We start from the raw sequence: 19,053 nt of genomic DNA on the forward strand, positions 1-19,053 counted from the left end.
AAGGCCTGGGTTGACAGAGTTGGATTTAAGATAAATCAGCTTTTGAGATCAAACACTGTCCCTGCCACATCTAAATTTGTATCTCATGTGCGTATCTTTATTTCCTTCTGAGTGAGAAGGTGATATATTATTGCCTCTGCTATCAGCACCAAAGCCGCATGTAACCAGCTTAGGATAAGTGGGGCGGGGGGTGGGGGGGAAGGAAAAGCCTAGGATCACGAGATTGTAAACTTGACCATGATTTTTAAACTACACCAGGGAAACCCTTTTCTGCTTCAAATTAGACAGGAACATCTAACGTAAGAAACGGGAGGTGTAGGGGCGCCCGGTGGCTCAGTCGGGTAAGCTTCCAACTTTGGCTCAGGTCGTGATCTCATGGTGTGTGGGTTCGAGCCCCGCGTCGGGCTCTGTGCTGACAGCTCGGAGCCTGGAGCCTGCTTCCGATTCTGTGTCTCCCTCTCTCTTTGCTCCTCCTCTGCTCACACTCTGTCTCTTCCTCTCTTAAAAATAAATAAACATAAAAAAAAAAAAGAAATGTGAGGTGTTACATACTCTTGAGAAACAATTTTTAGTCAACCCTTCTTGGGGGGGTTTGCGTCTTTCTCCATTTGAGTAATTTTCAGGTTAGAAAATATTTGAGTTTTTTCCCCATGTTCTTAACAAGTTCATAAAGCATCTGTTCAACATTCAACAAATTTGTTATTAGTTATCTGTTATAAGCAAAGTGCTTTGGCTAAGTCTCGGGAAGGAAAAAAGTGGATAAAGCATGGCCCTTGAGGGGAGGGGAATTTACACAGGGGAGGGGGGTCACTGGAAGCGGGAGTGATACATGGCAGGGTTCTAGAAACCAGGAGCTGAGAGGGGTGGGCACCATCCCCTTGGGAGGAAGCAGGGGCGGGGGACAGAATGTGTAATGGGAGGCCCACTGCCCAGGAAGGAAGGGGGCCAGAGCCCGGCCGAGGGCCCGGCATGGTGTCCAGATCTGGGGGGGTGTGGGGGGGAGGGGGGAGTAGAAGGATCAGTGGTGTGCGGGCACCAGGGTCTCCAGGGCCACCACCTGACCGGTCTGTGTGCCATGAGGGAGACAGGCTGCGGCCCACAGAGAGCGTGGGGACCCCAGGAGGGCACGGGGTACAGCAGACACTCTGTTTCCTCACCCGGGTGGTGGGCACGTGAGTATTCATTTCTTTTCCTTCCGTCTGTGTCGGAGAGGGAGTTAGCATCACAGATACACTCGGGACCAGGCCAGGTGGTTTAAGTGCTGACTTCTCAGCCCGCTGGCCCCGGGACCCCGGGAAGGTTATTTTAGCTCTCCATCCCTCAATGTTCTCACCCGTAAAGTGGGTGTATTAAAAGTACGTCCCACGCAGGGTCGTGTGGGAATCCGCTGAGTTAGTCCGCGTGGGAGCGCGGAATGGTGTCCGGGCCCAGGGAGCCCGGAAGCCGGGGTGGCTGCGGTCGCCAGCGCCCTGCGACTGAAGCGGTCTGCGATCAAGAAAGGAAAAAGCAGAAGGGATGGATGGAGGGCTCCCGCTGAGGGAGGGCCGGCGTGTGCCCGTCCGTGACGTGGGGTTCTGACCTGCAAGCCCGGGGATTGGGGCTCCCGGCGGACGATGGGAAGGGAAGACACAGGAGGAGAGCGCCCTAGAAGGAGGTGACGAGGCCTCCTTGGCCGAGCGGCCTTCCCCCTGGATGAATCCTGCCACCCTGCTGACCAGGGACCTGGGGGACTGTGGCATGTCTGGTCACATTTTGAAGGCCTTTAAACGGGCAGACGCCAGATTCAAGCTCAGCTGGCTCCCCCGGCCCCGCTGGGCACCTCATTGGTCTCTGCTCTGTGGGTGCCTGTGGGGTGTCCTGCTCACAGGCGAGGACTCCAGGGACAGGAGGCTGCGTGTGCAGTGGCGCTCAGACATTCAGGAGCCACACTCGGCTTGCTCCTCGGAAGTGGGCGCTGAGGACACGCACCGGGCCGTCCAGAGAACGAGTCAGTCCATCCAGGGGCAGGGCCTCCTCTCCGGCCGGCTCGCCAGTCCTCCCTGTGGCCGCGCGTGGTCCCCGGAGTTTCATTCGTGGGTTGCACGTGCCCTTAGCGCACGGCTGTGTCAGCCTCTCCCATGTGGTGCCCTGAACCCGGCCGTCTCTGGGTCCCGTGCTCCCCGAACTGCAGGTAACACTTAAGCCTGCGTCTCTTGCGATTATGGCTTCTCGTCACGCCTTGTTGGTTGGAGACTTGGTCAGGAGCCAGGCCGAGGATTGGACGGGCGCTGGGTGTGAGGCCTTCCCCGGTACCCAGGAGGACCAGGCTCCCGGGAGGGACCCGTCTTCCCCCTGCAAGGGACGTGAGGGCAGAGCTGACAACAGAGTGACCACAGCGTGGTGGCAATGATAGCACTCGTGCTCCGACGTCCCACACTGCCCCAGGCACCGCGCCCCACGGACGCCGGCCCCCGGCCCCGTAAGGGACTGGGTGGCCCTCCCCCGGCAGGTGGAGAGCCTGGAGGAAGGCGGGAGTGGGTTCTGACCGGCCTGCCTCCGCACCTGCCGCCTTGACTCTCAAGGTGGCGAAAGAGTTGGCCAATGGAACAAATAGATGAAAATGGCCCAATTGCTTGGAGGAAGAAGCCTGTCTAGTTTGGAGGGGGTTGTTTCACTGAGGGCCAGCCCAGCACCAGAGGCCCCCCCCCCCGCCCAGTGCTCTCCTCCTTTCACCTTCCAAGCAGGTAGGTGTGGTTATCCCCACTTTAGAGATGAGAAAACAGAGAGGTAGATTTGGGATTTGAGCCATCACCAGTCACCCCGTAAAGGTCACTCTCTCCCAGGGGCCACGTCCCTGGCCGGACCATGATGGTGCCAGCACAGGGGGCGCGTTCTGTGGGGTGAAACACACCAGTCAAGGCATGTTTGGGAGACCCCAGCAGACTGGCCTGGTGTGCGGGGAAAGTTGAGTTTCATCACTGGGTGGTGGGAGATGGGCCTGGCAGGGCCCAGTTGTGGCAGGAAGGCCCGGAACCCTGGGCCTGGCCACACGGAGGTGGTCCTGGAGGGGGAGATAGTGGGGCCCCATCCAGAGGGCCACCCGAGAGGCTCAGGATGCCACGGGGAATCCCCACTGGCCCAGAAGGTACCGAGCTTTTACTCACGGAGCCGGAGTGACCCTCTAGGATGGGTGTCAGGCCTGCGTCTGTGTGTGGGGTCCTTTCCACGGCTGTGTAACCCGGAACAACAGGGAAAGTTCATGAAGCTGGTGGGGTCAGTGGCATCCCTGGCTTAGCCACCTCGGTCATGCCACGGGGTCCTTGGAAATGCCAGATGTGGAAATACAGTGTCCTCCAATCTGCGTCTTTTGAAGCTGTCCTCAGAACGTTTCTCGGATGTGGCCACGCACGGTGACGCGTGGCTGAGCTATCTCCAGCTCTGCCTGGGTGCTTGCAGGAGACCGAGCCGTGGCTGCCATTTCCTGTTGGGGAAATGCCATCAATGTTTCCCAATGAGGGAGGGGAGTAGAGCCCAGCGGTTGCCAGCCATGGCGTGCTTCTGGAAGCCGCCCAGAGCCCTCTGTATGTACAATTGCACATGTGCTGATTTGGGCTTAGTTTTTCCTTTCCCCTTTCAGACTTTGAACTTGGGATGGGGAAGCAGTCATTGGACAGATCACAGCGGTAACCACGACTTTCCTTAAATAGCCCCGCTAAGCACAAACGGGTCCAGTAGGTCCGGGACGCCTCAGAGCCCGACGAGCATGGAGCTCGGGCGACTGTGACGTGTTATGGCAGCCAGCCTGGCTGATGGCGAAATGCGGCAACACTTCTAGGTTGTCCCGTTTGAGAGTCTCTACTGTGCCTTTTTGGAGAGCGTGTGGCCTCTGGTCCGAGTCGTACTGTGATGTTTCTTCAACAGAAAACACCGGTGAGTGTCCTCCGGTTCTGAAACGTGTCCCGCGATAAACTGTCATTCACAGAAGAGCTGCTTGTGGGGCCGGGGGCAACCTCCTGGTGCAGCGACTGCAGGGTGGAGGGGACGGTCCCTTTTCCAGCTCGGTGACCACGGCCTCCTTGGGAAGTCATTGGAGGGAAGCCCTCCCCTGACGTCATCCTGGCGGGCGGTGGCCGCCCTGAGCGCGGCTGACGCTGGTGCTGCTTGGGGCAGGCAGCACCAGCAAGAATCTTTGCTCCAGGGGCTGCCACCCGAGTGCTCCGGTCTCCCAACGTCCCCGCAGGCCTGCGTGCAGCGTCGGCACTCGGGGAGGGACACGGCAGGAGCTTCAGGGCGCTGGGATCCGGATCCCAGCCTTGGGGCCGCTGGCCCCGGGGAGCGCATCCGCCCTGCCCAGAATCGAGGACTGGTCACCACCCCGGTGGGAGACAGACACCGGGGTCTGAGTGGGGCACGTCGGCAGAGAACGTGGGTGGTGCAGACATGTGGAGACCCGGTCAAGCGCGGCATCTCCAAGGGCAGGTGCCCGGAGCAGGTCGCAGGACCAGACTGGGGATGAGCTGGTGCTCGCGGAGGGAGGACAGCCCCAGCCACCGCGGAAGGTGGGGGACTAAATCCCGGCCACACCAGGCGCAGTTCAGCAAGGCACCGGATGATGCCCGTTGCATGGTTTTCTTGCCCAAAGCCCTTCCTCAGAGGGAGAAAGGCCCTCGTGTGGCCCTCCAGGGTGTCCGTAGCCCACCGACCCCTAGGCCAAAAGCCCTGCGCAGGGAGGAGCTGGACGGAAACCCTTGGTGCCGCGACTGGCTTCCCGGGGAAACGGAAACCACATTTATGCAGCTCTGCCCAGCGACCCCAGATGCACCTGCTGGGCAGGAGGTGAGATGGGGCGTGTGCGCCTCCCTGGGGTGCTTGCTGGACACTGAGCGCCGTCTCCCGTGACGTTCACTGATGTGATCGTTCCCCAGTGCGGTTTAAAATCCTGAGGCCGAAGCCGGCAGAAAGAATGAGGGAGCTGCTTAGGGGCGCCTGGGTGGCGCCGTCGGTTAAGCGTCCGACTTCAGCCAGGTCACGATCTCGCGGTCCGTGAGTTCGAGCCCCGCGTCGGGCTCCGGGCCGACGGCTCGGAGCCTGGAGCCTGTTTCCGATTCTGTGTCTCCCTCTCTCTCTGCCCCTCCCCCGTTCAGGCTCTGTCTCTCTCTGTCCCAAAAATAAATAAAAAACTTAAAAAAAAAATTTCTTCAAAAAAAGAATGAGGGAGCTGCTTGGGCCTAGAGCCGGGCCGAAGTGGGGCGGCAGACAGACAGACGGACAGGGGAAATGGGCGGTGAGGGAGACCATCAGCCAGGGACAATAAAGCAGAGAGGCTCTAGGGAAGGAAGGGTGGAAAGGCATCCTGAACTGTGGCCGGGTGACCATTTTGGGTCCATTAAAGTCACGCCCAGAGGAAAGCCCTTGGAAAGTTCAGCGCTTTGTCTGTTATCCAGCTGCTGGTGGGGGGAGAGGGGGCTGTAAGACCAGTGGTAGACGGTCACGGTCGGACCGGTTGAGTTAGCCGTGCTGAAGCCGACTGGACTTGCTGCCCCAACACTCGCTGGGCCGGCAGAGAGCGGGGACGTGCTGTTTGCACGGTTTGGGGACACATGGTAACGTCTCGGAAGCCCTCACCTACCCCGTGTTCGGGCCCGTGTTCACGTTACGAGCCCGTCTTCCCCGCTGTTGCTGTCATGTCAGAAGCCCCCTTCACTGTTTCGGAAGGTGCATAAAAAGGGAGAAAGAGGGTTGGTTTGTAGGCGTGGCTTTGCCACTTAATAAGGAAAACCGAGGCGTGAATGTGGAGGCCCTTGGGTGTTGCAGGAAAGAAGCAGGTGGGCTAAGAGCAAAATGTCTGGATTTATAGGAACACGGAGTTCTGTCCTTCGTGCCTTGAGGTTACTCTTGGAGGGGGAGGGGGAAGGGGCTGGAGAGAGACACTTTGAACAAGAGATCCTTTTAGCTCTGGGGCCAAGAGTAGTGGGAAGAACAGGAGAGGGAGAGGGAGAGAGGAGGGAGAGGGAAGAAGGGGGAGGAGGGGACAGGGAGGGAGGGGGAGGAGGGAGCGAGAGGGAGGCGGACCAGGGAAGGAGAGGGAGGGAAGGGAGGAGGGGGAGGGGCATGGGGGGTGGGAGGTGTGCAGCTGGGCTTATCTTACAAACGTCGGTCTCCATAGAGAATTCCGCGGTGGGCGTGGAGACCAGGTACTGCGCGTGTTCTGCTCAGGTGAGGATGATGGGGTGCCTGGGGGATTGTTTGGCACCCTCGCGGCCCTGCTGGCATCATTTGAAGAACCAGGATCGTTTTCTTCATTGTTCTGGCCAGGTTTAGAAGTGTGCGAAAGAAACCAGTTCTGCTTTTAGAAGTATAAAAATAACGTGGTGATAAAAACCTGCTTCGTGCCTGACAGGCAGATGTAAATGACTTGCGTCCAATTTTTAGTGGCTGTGCTGGGGCAGGGCTGTTCCACTGACAGTGTTCTCACGAACTGGCTGGCGGTGTGGTGTGTGTGGAGTGGGGTGTCGGTGTGCCTGTGTGTGTACATGGTGGGGTGCGGGTGTGCACGTGTGTGTGGTGGGGTGTGATGGTGTGATGGTGTGTGTGGTGTGCATGTACATGTGTGCGTGTGTGTACCAGGGTGTGGGCATGTGGTGGGGTGTAAGCGTGCCTGTGTATACCTGGTGCGTGGGCACGTTCGTGGGTGCACGGCGGCCTCGTGCAGGTAAGGATCACAGAGAGGGCACCTGAAGCGGACACGCAGTCAGAATTTCATTTGTGAGCTTCCTGCCCACCGCTCGGGGCGGGGACTTTATGGAAATCACGGAGCGACCCTCGGAGACTCTGCTCGTCATTCTTGTTGGTTTGTGTTGCTCTTCCCCTTTAATCGCGGCTCGGGCTCCCTCTGGTTTCAGGAGGGGGGTCCTGCTTTCGCCTAAAGTTCTTCATGTTCCCCGATTCCCGCTCTTTGGTGTCCCAGAAACAACACTTCTCAGTCGTCCTTCTGACGTGATGGCTTTATGCCCTGACGGATTCTGCGGTGGATCCAAGAGAAGGAATTCCGATGTGGTTTTTGAGACCTTTTGCTATTTGGCAAGCCCTCGGCTTTGTCCTCCGGCCTGTGTGCCGACGCCCTCAAGGGGGGGCTGGCTGGGACCCGGTCACCGGGCGCCGCCTCCCCGTCTCCAGAGCAGCACTGGGAAAGGGGTGGCCCCGACTTGGATCCAGGGGTGGACACTTCCTCCCCGTGTGCCCTGGGCAAGTCCCTCGGCCTCTGTAAGCCTCGGTCCCCTCCTCTGACATTCATTCTGCCCCCCGCCCCCGGGGCTGCTGGGCTCACTGAGGCTGATTTAATGACATATGCAGAGGGCTTTGCCTCAAAACAGCCCTTGATGGCGATGCAGGGAAGATGTTGACGGTGTCATCGGCAGGACCCTGTCTGTCTTGCCACCGGAGCCAGTGGGGTTTTCAGCTGCTGCGCCCGAGGCCACAGGGGACGGCGGGCACTGTCGGCCGGGCTCCAGGAGCGGTGGCTGGGACAGAGAGGTTCACGTACCGGGTACTGTCGTCCTCGCGGCTCGACTGTACCCAGGCCGCTCACGCCTTCGTGCCCCACGGCTGTCTCAGCGGGTCAGCATCTCAGAGAACCCCGATGCGATATTAACCGGGACGCCATTTCCCATCAGCCAGGTCACACAGGTCACCTGGGGCCAGCAACCACGATGTTGGGCGCTCAGAGCCACTCTGATGCTGATGTCAAGATCCAAGCCCTCACGGGAATGCGTTTAAGTTAAGGGCAAGGGAGAATGTCACGTAATTTAGGATTCGATCGAACTGGCCTTGACATGCCCCTGGTCCAGAGATGCCTCCCTGCACGGTGGGAGGCACTGTGCTTCTTGAGAATAAAGCTGTGTAAGGAGGGAGCACGTGCATATGGGCTCCATGGGCTGCATGCTGTCTGGATACAGATGGGCAGCTTTGGCGTGCACAGGAGATTGTACACTTCGGTGTGCCGTGAGCGATCAGAGCCCCGGGCCCACGCTGGAGCCCCCGAAGCCAGCCCCCTGCCCCAGAACGCAGAAGCCTTCTCTGTACCCCACCTGCTCCCCTCTCCCATCTTTCCACTGATTTGCTCTTTCGAGAACGATCCGGATCACGCAATCTTCGGATCGCCGTCGCGTCGGCGTTGATCTTCGTCAGTTGGGTAGGAACGTCTGACTGTGTCTCTCCCTCATGGCAGAGAAGACAAAGCATTATTGAAATACAGTTCTGGGTAATGGGGGGGGGTCACGCTGTGTGTGGTCTGAGGGACTGGCTGGCGTGAGTCTTGCCTGGCAGAGCTGGAAAATGACTCGCTCTAGGATTCTGGGCATTAGCTGTGGGAAATTTTACCGCTGAAAAGATCTGTAGTTAAATCCCATACATTTAAAAATAGTCGACGGTCTGTGTTTATTACCTGGCTCTTCCTAAGCCGCTTGGGGCTCCTTTCTTTTTTGTCGTCATTACTCAGAGCTGATGAACATGTGAAAATATATCACGTGCTCGGACTGAGGGAAGGTTCTGTGTCAGGCCCTGCACGATGACGAACCCGGACCTGGCCTCAGTCGCAGACGCTCGCCGTGAGCTTGGCGCGTGCAGAGGGGACTCCCAGTCTCAGGACCCCTTGGCTGTGTCAGTGGGAACCGCATGTAACCCCCAGCCACCATTTGGTTGTCTAGGGAAAGAAAGCCACATGTGACTCCTGGAAGAATCTAGAGGATTCTAGTGCCAGAACGGGTTTTATCCTGGGGAAACTGAGGCCAGGACGGGTAGGCGGTCTGTCCATGGCCACTCCCTAGTCGTGAGCAGAGCTGGAGGGACCCTCGGCTGCCTCCCACCACCTTACTCTTCCCTCTCCTTGTTTTTCTGTTCACATTTAATTGCAAGGTTTAATCTGCTTCCTTTAACCTCATTATGAAAAGTCTACACTGGGGACCTGGTCTAACCAGGCTCTGTGCCATGTGGATGACCCGAGAAAGTCAAAATGACACTGGATAGAAGAAACACTCGTTCTAGAAGATTTGCCAGATGGTACCACTCATCTCTTCTAGAACAGCCCGGGGCTTCCTTCCCGGAGGGAAGACCGTCCGTCGAGCTGCTCCTCGTGAGGCTTGCTGGCCTGTCCGTCCTGTCCACAGAGGAGGGGGGACGTGGTCCTCGGGGGGACATGGCCCCACAGGCAGCACCTGGGCATCGGCTGAGCGGGGCGGGGAGGGGTTTACGGGTGTCCTGGTGCCGAGGTAACAAATCACTACAGACCTGGCGGCTTCAGACAACGCACGTGGATTGTCTTCAAGTTTGGGACGTTAGGGGTCCCAAATCAGGGCTGTGTTCCTTCTGGAGACTTCCAGGAAGAATCTTTTCCTTGCCTTTCCTAGCATCCAGCGGCTGTACTCCTGGTCTTGTGGCCCCTGCCCCATCTTCAGAGCCCACAGGGGGGCATCACCCGATTTGTCTCTTTCCTCAGCCTCTGCGTCCTTGGTCGTATCTCCAGTCCTGCCTCCGACCCGCCTGTCTCCCGCTTTCCCTTAGAAAGACTCTTGTGATTATTTTGAGCCTGCCCGGATAATCCAGGGTAATATCTCCATCTCAAGATCCTTAATTTAATCCCATCTGCAGGGTAACACAGATTCTCAGGATTAGGATGTGGACTTGTTTGGAGGCTAGTATTCGGTCCACTCCAGGGGTAGAGCACATATCCCCCCATCCCTGCCTCTTTCCCTCCTTCCCTCCCTCCCTTCCCTGTCCCCCCCACAACTCCACCCCGAACCCCCAACACTCAAGGCCTGAAAACCACCCTGGGAGTTGCAGCTGGGGATTGCTTCGAACCAACGTGTTTCTAGTATACCTGGGTAAGCTTTGGAGACGGGGACTAGAACATTCTATCAGAGAATGGGCCCTGAGGTCACCTTTTCTCGGGCTCCCGTGGAAGTGGGGTGCTGATAGCAGCTGCCCTGAGGGCCCGTGAGGAGGTGACCCCCGTGGGTGGCTCTGGAGACCGCGGTCTTAGGGGGCTCCCCCCGCCCCGCCCAGGGGCATTGTGGCTTCCTGGTCAGGATGTCACCATGGGGAGTCTGGGTGTGATGGGGGAGCAGCGGGCACCCTGACAGGCCGTCTCATTCATGCTGCTGAGTTGGGTCTGGGCTAGCGTCCCCCTCGCTCCGGGGTGTAGGGTGAAGTTCGTTCCCTCTCAGAGCTGCCTCAGTTCCCCCATTCTCCCCTAGAGCAGGCGCACGCCAGCCAGCCCTACCTGGCCTTCCCGCAGCTAGCAAGTGCACCCGCCTGAGAGAAGCGACCTGGCAGGAGCCCGGCCGCCTCTGGTGCCGGGCCAGTCCCCGCTCCAGAGTTCTAGAACAGGGTCACAAACCACCAAATCGGCCCGCCTCCTCGGTTTGTAAGTCAGGTTTATTGGAACGTGGCCACACCCATTTGCTTCTGCAGCAAAGCAGGGGAGTCCGTGGTTTATTCTGTGGGCACAGCCACCTGGGCTGGGTCTTGAGTGAGCGAGCAGACCCAGGAGGGTGGCCCCTCTGTGGCCTCTGCACAGCTGCCCGCGTGGGGACTGTTCCTGCACCATTATTTTTATGGCGTGAGTGCCCCACCCCCGGCGGGGTCAGCGCGCTGGACCGTCAGGATGGCATTCGGCCCTCGGACGAGCGCGGAAAGAGCCCCCTCTCTGGGGGCGCCCGCTTCTCCGTCCGCTGCCCGGCGCGGTGAGACAGCGCGCTCTTGTTTGCCGCGGCTCAGAAACAAAACCTAGCGACCCACTGACCCTGGAAAACTCTCTAGAAACAGCCGCCTGTTCTAAAGCCACAACTCAGTCAATGAGGCCTGAGCCAGCGAGTCACTGGCTGGAGCCTGCGGGACATGCTGCTTGTTATTTTCTGCAGGTCACCAGGATCGGGGGCCTAACGGGTCCCCGAGGGCTCCGACAGCGGGCCCCGATTTGCAGAAGCTGCTCTGAAACACGTCTGCCCAACCCCTTTGTCCCTGCGCCGCCGGGCTGGGTGGCTGGAGGCACTTTAGTATCAGGGAGCGTCTGTTCGGTCAGAGGACGCCTGTCTTCCCACGTGCACCGAGGGGTCCCTAACATACACAGGGCTTGAGTCCTCCCTAAACCACAGAAGACCCTCCCTCACCCCGGCAGGAAGTGTTTGTTTTTACCTTGAGGGCGTTTTACAGAATGAAGATCTGGAAGGGGAGGGGAGGATTCAACCCGCTCCGAGCTCTTTGGGTGCACACAGGGCGTTTTTGGCCCCAGCCCCCACCCCGGGAACTCTCAGCTCCGCCTGCCCCTGGGTGGCAACCTGGGCCTCCGGGGAGGGAGGGGATCCTGTCTTTGGGGGGGCGAAAGGTGCGTCATTTCTTCCCTTTCTCTGTGAAGTGCTTCACACAGTAGCAGACGGAATGCACCGTACCTGGGTTGAGCTGACACTGATTCGGGGTGGGGGTGGGGGGGGTCAGGCCACGCTGGGGGGTGGGAGCGACGCCCAAACCCCGCGACGGCATTGCTGGCACTGGCGGCACATCAGGACCCCGGCTGCAAGAGCCCCTGCTGGAGTTTCGCACAGCGCTTGGAATGCTGGCCTTCTCTGCTGACCCGCTGTGGGACCTTGGGCAGGTCACACGCCCTCTCTGGGCCCTGGCTTCTGCTCTGCAGCTTATGGGGAGGAACGCAGTACTCAGCTTGCTGTGGGGCACAGAGGGGAAGATGTGAGCAAAGCGGGTGCCGCGCTCACCCCGAGTGAGCGCGCCCAGAGCTGGCACTCACCCGAGGGCTGGGCTGTCCCCCGTCCTTCCCCTCCAAGGGCACGTTTCTACAAAATGAGACGTCTGTGTGCCCCCCCCCCCAGGCTGAAGCTTTGCCGCTGTGTGTCCCCAGCACCTTGTGGGGGCCGACAGACGCCGCTGCCCCCTGAAGCACTGTTCGCCAACGTGGGTCCCCGCGACAGAGTGGCGCTAACCTCCTCTGAGGTGGAAGGACCGGTGTCTGAGCAGAGTTCTCGTCCCTGGGCTGGAGGGATCTGGGGCACTGTCCTCTCTGTCTTTGTGTCTGTCTCTCCGCTCCTGTGTTGTGCGGGTTTTGATCTGGCTTCTTGCCCGGCTGTTTTAGGGACGGGCTGTCCGCACGCGGCAGGGGGGCCCTGCCCCTCTGTGGTTTCCGCACTTGGCGATCCCCGGAAAATCACTGCCTCACCAGAAGCAGCAGGGAGAGCACGCGTATCGAGTGTCCACAGCACACGAAGGAGGTGGCTCCCCCATCGTGCCAAGAGCTGGGCTGGGCCGAGCTCAAGCTCGGGACGTAGGGCGGGGGTTTGGGACGCCTCATGTATTCTCGCATTCTGTATTTCTGCAAGGAGTCAAGTGCAAGGCTCTGCAACCAAGGACGAGTTTGCTGCACAGATAGAGTGAGCACGTGTGGGACACTCGCAAACACGATTCTAATGGGTGCGCCCGGTCCTTGGGCACCACACTGGGGGCCCCACGTCCGAGTGTGAACTCGGACCCTTGCGGGTCCAGACAGACTGGTGATTTCTTGGTTCCGCTGTCACTTTTACGATTCTTCACTCCCGAATGTGTGTTCGCTGTTTCTAAAGAAAAGCAGGTTTCCGATCTTAAAGAAGCACAGCCCCACGCCGGGTCTGGTACCTTCTCCGCCACCGGACCCGTGCAGGACCCACTCGGGAGGACCCCCTCGGCCAGCCCGCCGCATGCACCTGGCCTCCTGGCTGCCCTGGGAGCCAGCGCCCCTCCCCGAGGCATGAGTCGTCAGCCTCACCAGCCTCGCTCCACCTGGCCCTGGCCCACGAAGCCAGTACGGGGTTCGTGGGCACATGTACAGTCCCAGTCGGTGGCTCTAAATGACAAGACCACAGGCCACACCCCTACGGGCCCACCTTCTCTTGAAAGGGCCAGATGAGTCCACCGCTCCCGTGGGTTTGGTGCACGTCCCGGTGTGCCGGCCGTGGGCATCACCGCCTGTGTGAGTTGTGCTTTTATCTGGTGCCCAGTGTGCACCCCAATACCAAGGGGCAGCCCCAGGTGCTGTCAGAGGAGCCCCCATGGGCTCTGCCCAGAGGGAAAGGGCCTCTCGGAACCCCGAGGCACGAGGCCGCCCCCAGGCCGTCAGACGGCCCTTGGCCCGCACATGGCCATCTCAGTGAGTCACCTACATCCTTGGGAGGTTACTGGTTCACAGGACAGACTCAAGGGAGGGTTTGCTCGGGAATAACCCTGATCCCCACCTGAACTGCCCACCAGGAGGCCAGGAAGGAGCAGACGCCTGCCTGGAATTAGTGCGCCCTCAGTGATGTCATTCGGGTCCCTGTGGCCCAGGCCCCGGGGCGCCTGATGAGGTCCCACCGCACGGGGAGCTTGACCTTGCAGAGGAGAAGCCTCTGTTGACCCCCAGCTTTTCCACGTGTCCGTCCGCCACGGGGCAGATGCAGACGCCGTCCTTGGGGTCCCAGCCCCTGCCTGCAGCTGGTCTCCCTCTGCTCCTTCCGCTGAGTCCCCCACATCCCAGCGGTAGGAATGTGAGCTGCTCTGCCCCTTCCTACCCGGCGCGGTCTCCCCAGGGGACTCTGCCGCTCTCCGTAATGAGGCAGATCGCGGGGCCACAGGCTTCCTGCCTTTTGCTTCTGCTTCTCTCTGCCTGATTAAACAAGTCCTCGGGGACTCCCTGTCCAAATTGAGGTGGCACATGGTGACAGGTGCGGGGTTGAGGGGCCCCATCTGTGGAAGATGAGTAGACAGCTGGGCAAGAACCCCCCTAGGCCGGTGCAGGTTTGGGGGTACCGGGAGCATACAGCCAGCGACTAGGAAGAAAGTCGAAAGGAGGGGCTCCCTGCCTGGAGGGCTTCACCGGCCCCTGTAAGTGTTGGCCGTGGGGGGTGAAACGCTTCGTTTGCGTGACTGTGGTCCTGGAGGGGTCCCTTCTGAGCACGTTTCTCAGGAACTGAGAAAATGGGTCCGAATCAGTCTTTACCTGTGGGTCCAGCTGCCTCTGTTTTATTGCCATACGTTGAACCGTCTACTCGAAGGCGGGCGAACGTGGCTGTCTCTGTGACGTGTGGTCCTTCTCCTTTTACGAGGCTCTCGGATGGAGACTTGGCAGAGCTTCCAAAGCAATTTGATGTGGCTGCAAAACGATAAGCCCTTAATTATTAATTAATTAATACTATTTTAATTATTTAATTAGAAGGCGATGGCTTATGAAGAAATCTTGCATGAATAGTTCGTGTGTGTCCAAACTGTAAATAAATGAAATAACCGTTTCGGTAATAAACCCACTTGCGGGGCGCCTGGGTGGCTCAGTCGGTTGAGCGTCCGACTTCGGCTCAGGTCATGATCTCACGGTCCGTGAGTTCGAGCCCCGCGTCGGGGTCTGTGCTGACAGCTCGGAGCCCGGAGCCTGCTTCGGATTCTGTGTCTCCCTGTCTCTGACCCTCCCCCATTCACGCTCTGTCTTTCTCTGTCTCAAAAATAAATAAACATTAAAAAAAGATTTTTAAAAATAAGTAAATAAACACACTTGCTCCCCATCGTGGGGGCGGAAGTGACATGGCTGGCGGTGTGGCCCTGGGTTGAGATCTGTTCACACAGGCCGTGGGGGTCCTGAAGGAGACACCAGACCCCCTGGTCTTATTCCAAAACGAGGTGGTGGATTCCCTGTAGGCCAGGTAATTAATGCACACGCAAGGCCTTTACGAACACTAGAGCAGCGCACGCGTGCGGGTCGCTGCTAACATAACGCCGGGGGGTGTGCATCTGAGGAAGACGGAGGCACACGGGCGGTGGGCTTTCGCCCTCAGAACTCAGCATTTAGGCCACGCGTGTAAGATCTTGCTTTCTGGCCGTGGTTACATCGTCGGGTGTCCTCGTGGGTTCGCCTGTATTGCCTGGCGGAAAAGCCCACGATCCCTGCGATCGGCAGCTGGGAAACGGGTGTGATGTGCTCTCTGCAGGATACAAGACCCTTCTGAAAGGCATCTCCGGGAAGTTCAACAGCGGGGAGCTGGTGGCCATCATGGGTCCCTCTGGGGCCGGGAAGTCCACACTCATGAACATTCTGGCTGGATACAGGTGAGCACGCCTCTGCGGAGAAACAGGTCCTCACCCCGTGGTTGGCCTGTGGGTGGCAGTCGGGAGAGAGAAGCCCCTTCTGTTCGACCTGTCACTTCTTAAGGTTCTGTACAGACTGTGACCTGTGGGGTTTAGCAGTGAGAGGCCTTGGGATCCGGGAAGGAAGCCCTGCAGGGACGGCAGTGACTTTGAAAGTGTCAGAGGGCAGCACCTGCTCGGTGTCACGTGACTGTGGAGAGTGGACGGCCCACGTGCAGGGGAAGGAGGCCACGGGACGGAGCAGCCGGGTGGGCTCCCTCGTGGGCTCAGCCGCGGCCAGGCGCAGGATAGGAAGAAGGAGGAAGGTCAAGGCTGGGGAGGGGACGGCAGGAGAACTCTAAGACTAGTGTGAGTCAGGGTCTAATGTAAGATGAGCAGGAGGACCGTCAGGCTGGGTCCCCGAGCTCACGCACTCCTGCCAGTGCCTGTGTTAGCCCCGGACGTCCTGCCCCGTGTCATTCCTGGGGGCGTCACCGGAAAGCCCAATCCTCATGGGTGTTAAAACTGTGCTCCTCAAGTCACCTGTCTTCAGCTCTCTGGCTTGCATTTGCTAACTGTAGCAAACACTGTTAATACTCAGGAGAATTTCATCTCCTGGAAACAAAAAGACACTATCACCTCTTTCCTTGGGACCTCTGCATTACTCCTTAATGCCAGAAATTAGGATTTTTAAAAACCTGACAAAGGTTGAAGTCAACGTCCAGCACCAGGGGGTGCATGGGTGGGGGGAAGAGGGGGGGCAGCCACTATCAGCACATCCCACACCCACAGTTGCTGCCTGGCCTAGGGGTGCTCAGGCAGCCTGGGGCTGTGGCCCACTGCCTGGAGGTGGCTATTCCCTGGGTGGAGGGGGGGGGAATCCCAGCCCGTTGCCTGGAGGAAAGAGCCCAAGGTCATAGTAACGGCCGGGATGAGGCTGGAAACCAGACTCCGTAATTTCACTGGTCTCCACTATCCCTCGGTGTTTCTGTGCCCCGAGACATCCAGGAGACACTTCCTTAGGGGGCTGTCCCGGCCTCCCCCACCTCCCTGGGCCAGCGCAGATGCACTGTGGGTCTGGGAGGGGGAGGCCGTGCCCTTCAGGTCTCCAGGGTGCACACGCCATGTCCCGACCTGTCGCTGGGCCAGGGGACAAATTCCCCTGTGGAGAAGGAGCATCCGCTTGGCCAAATGGATGCAGGGCCCAGACCCCCTCCTCCGAGCCACCTGCACACAGGGAGCCTGCTCGGTCTCCGCCCTCAGGAGCTGGTTCCTATATAGCGGCCACACCCCCAGCTGCAGAGTCTTGGCCTTCGGGATAGCCTTGGCCACTCACGACATCGCTCAGAAGCCAATCTCACAAACCCCAGCACAGTGGCGGGGGGGGGGGGCACGTCCCACTTGGTGGCCGCGCGTGGGAGCACCCACATGCATCTTTGTTTGTAAGCGCTGGTTACTTACGGATTCGGTTCACCTCCCCGTCCATCCCGAGCATGGTCTCCGTGCAGCTCCTTCCTGCGAGTCCTGGTACTGTTCTGGGTCCCCATCCCCTTCTGCCTGCCCCTTGGTGTCCCTGCGGTAAACGGTCCGTCGGGAAGATGCTGGGAGGGGCCTCCTCCCTCCCCAGGACCCTGGAGGAGGAGCTGACGGTGTCCGCTCTCGGCTCTGCAGGGAGACTGGCATGAAGGGGGTCGTCCTCATCAACGGCCTGCCCCGGGATCTGCGCTGCTTCCGGAAGGTGTCCTGTTACATCATGCAGGACGACATGCTGTTGCCACACCTCACTGTGCAGGAAGCCATGATGGTGAGCCGCCCACCGGCCTGAGCCCACCCTCTTCCCCCCCTCCCGCCCCGTTAGAGCAGTGCCCGGCGTGGGGCTGGGGGCTCTGCCGGCCACCTCCCTCCAGCACAGCTCTCACACCAGGCATGCTGTTTGGACAGCTTCATCGAAAACAAACTCCCAAGACCCTGACTTCTCATAGACTCTGGATGGCAAATTCATGGCCAAGTTTGTGAGGTTACTGATACACCATCAGACACACCCCTATCACCCCTAAGGGCCATCAGCTGCTCTTAGTTGTTTGTGGCTTTGGGCCCAAGTTCCCTGATCTGGTGCCTGGGTTAGGGCCTTGAGGGTCTCGTCCTCGGCCCCCCGCTGGTTGTGCATGGGGCTGCTAGCTTTTCTGCCTCACCCGCTGCAAAAGATAGTGTGCGGCCCCCAGGTCCCTCTTGGCACCGTGGGGAATGTTCTGGAGTGCTCTGCCTGGGGCCTGGTCAGTAAACAGGCTTTTACCTTCACTCTCCTGCCCAGAGAGGTCTTGCCCTGTGCTCCTGACCCGGACAGGGCAAAGCTTCCTCTCTGCGGGCTTGGAGAGGGCTGCCTGCCAATTTATCTGAAGGGCAACTCCAAGGGCTTCTCAGATCAGCAAAGGGGAGCAGGTAAGATGTCGGATACGCCACCTGTCCCCGATCTGCTCTGTGGGTTGTCTTCATTCACGTGCCTGGTGCTAAATGTCCTGGAAGGAGAGACCTCTCCACCAGGCTGGGCCTTGCCGGCAGGCACACATGCTCAGTGCCTCTAATGGCTTATTCTGCCTCCAAATGGCCATTCTCATGGGGCACAGGGAACGTAGGAGGGGTTACAAAAAGAACAGTCGATTTAGAAAATTCAAACTTAGTTTTTCGCCTTTCTCCTGGGAGACCAGAGTTTAGCTTCTTGGCGAGTTATTGAACTAAACACTTGGTTACTTGACTGAGAAGCTTCATTTCGATTTCCAGCTCGATCACTGCCTTCTTTTGCAGACAAGATTGGTGACTCTCACCAAGCTGTCACCAGGCTGTGCTGTGAAATCCATTTTCAGCATGAAATTAAATAAGATTTTGATTTTGAGAGTTGTATGATACCTTGAAAACCACCTCTCTCTTGGGGAAATCATGCCTTTGACTTCAGAAGGTCCTGTCACAGGGGTGGGGGTGACACCAGCCACCCACACCCAGTCCCAGGCATGTGTTGCGACAGCTGTGCCTTTCCACGTGCTGCTTCTGATCCTTTCCACCACCAGGCAGACCACCAGGTGGCACTCGGTGTTACCCAGCAGGCAGCCGGCCCTGTGAGCCACCCAGGCCTGGATGGGAGGTGTGCCCCTGTCTCCCAGGGTGGCCCACGGAACCCGGCAGGGCAGAACCAGGGCTGACACTGGATGCCGGTTGCTACTCAAGGTTTTACCCAGCAGCATTGTGCACAGCCAACCGGATCTCAAACAAAACAAAACAATGACGGGGGGTCCTAATATTTAGCACTTGCCAATTTCTGCGGTGTCAGCACTCCCACTGTGGATAGCGTTAAGCTGTCCAGTGGTTTAACGGGTGGCCTGGTCTTTAAGCCCCTGATGCCTGGGGTTTCCTTGACTGTCAGCTGCCCCTACCCACCTTCTCTTGTGGGCACAGCAGAGAAGCCGTCTGAGATGACAGGAAGCAATCCAGACACGTGCTGCTCTCTGGGACCCCGCCTTTGTTAAGCCAAGGGGGGTAGGAAGCCAAGAGCTCCAGGGGCTTTCCTCCATTATCTGGCAGCGTGGCCGCTCAGGCTCCAGCCCACAGCAGACCAGTGAGTTAGCTTGCCCTGCTGACCGCGGTCTGTTCTGATTCCCCACCCTGCAGGTGTCTGCACATCTGAAGCTCCAGGAGAAGGACGAAGGCAGAAGGGAGATGGTAAGTGTGGGATTGGGCCACAGGTGTCCAGAAAGTGCGTGAAATCCCTTTGGCGGAGGCATGGGGAGGGACTTTGTGGCCCTGCTTTTGTTTGCTGGTTCGTCACCTAGCCTTCTGCATGGGGGACAGTGACATCTCAGTGTGCGCCCCAGGCTTGGCAGCCGGGACCCAGGGGTGGCCGCCTTGCCACAAGACTTACAGCTCTTAGCATAGCCACCAAATGGCAAGGGCGCG

At 58.9% G+C, this 19,053-nt stretch overlaps 1 protein-coding gene across 5 annotated transcripts in view; it reads left to right on the forward strand.

Annotated features, from left to right (window-relative positions):
* ABCG1 (ATP binding cassette subfamily G member 1) overlaps positions 1-19,053 on the forward strand; it is an 81,226-nt gene that overhangs the window by 37,864 nt on the left and 24,309 nt on the right. For all 5 annotated transcript variants that reach the window (XM_058732090.1, XM_058732088.1, XM_058732089.1 and 2 more), the window contains 3 exons: positions 14,973-15,090; positions 16,780-16,912; positions 18,769-18,819. In XM_058732090.1, coding sequence (XP_058588073.1) covers positions 14,973-15,090; positions 16,780-16,912; positions 18,769-18,819 — 302 coding nt within the window. The remainder of the gene's footprint in view (positions 1-14,972; positions 15,091-16,779; positions 16,913-18,768; positions 18,820-19,053) is intronic.

This window comes from Neofelis nebulosa, chromosome 5 (genome assembly GCF_028018385.1).
Source record: "Neofelis nebulosa isolate mNeoNeb1 chromosome 5, mNeoNeb1.pri, whole genome shotgun sequence".
In the NCBI taxonomy this organism is placed as follows: Eukaryota; Metazoa; Chordata; class Mammalia; order Carnivora; family Felidae; genus Neofelis; species Neofelis nebulosa.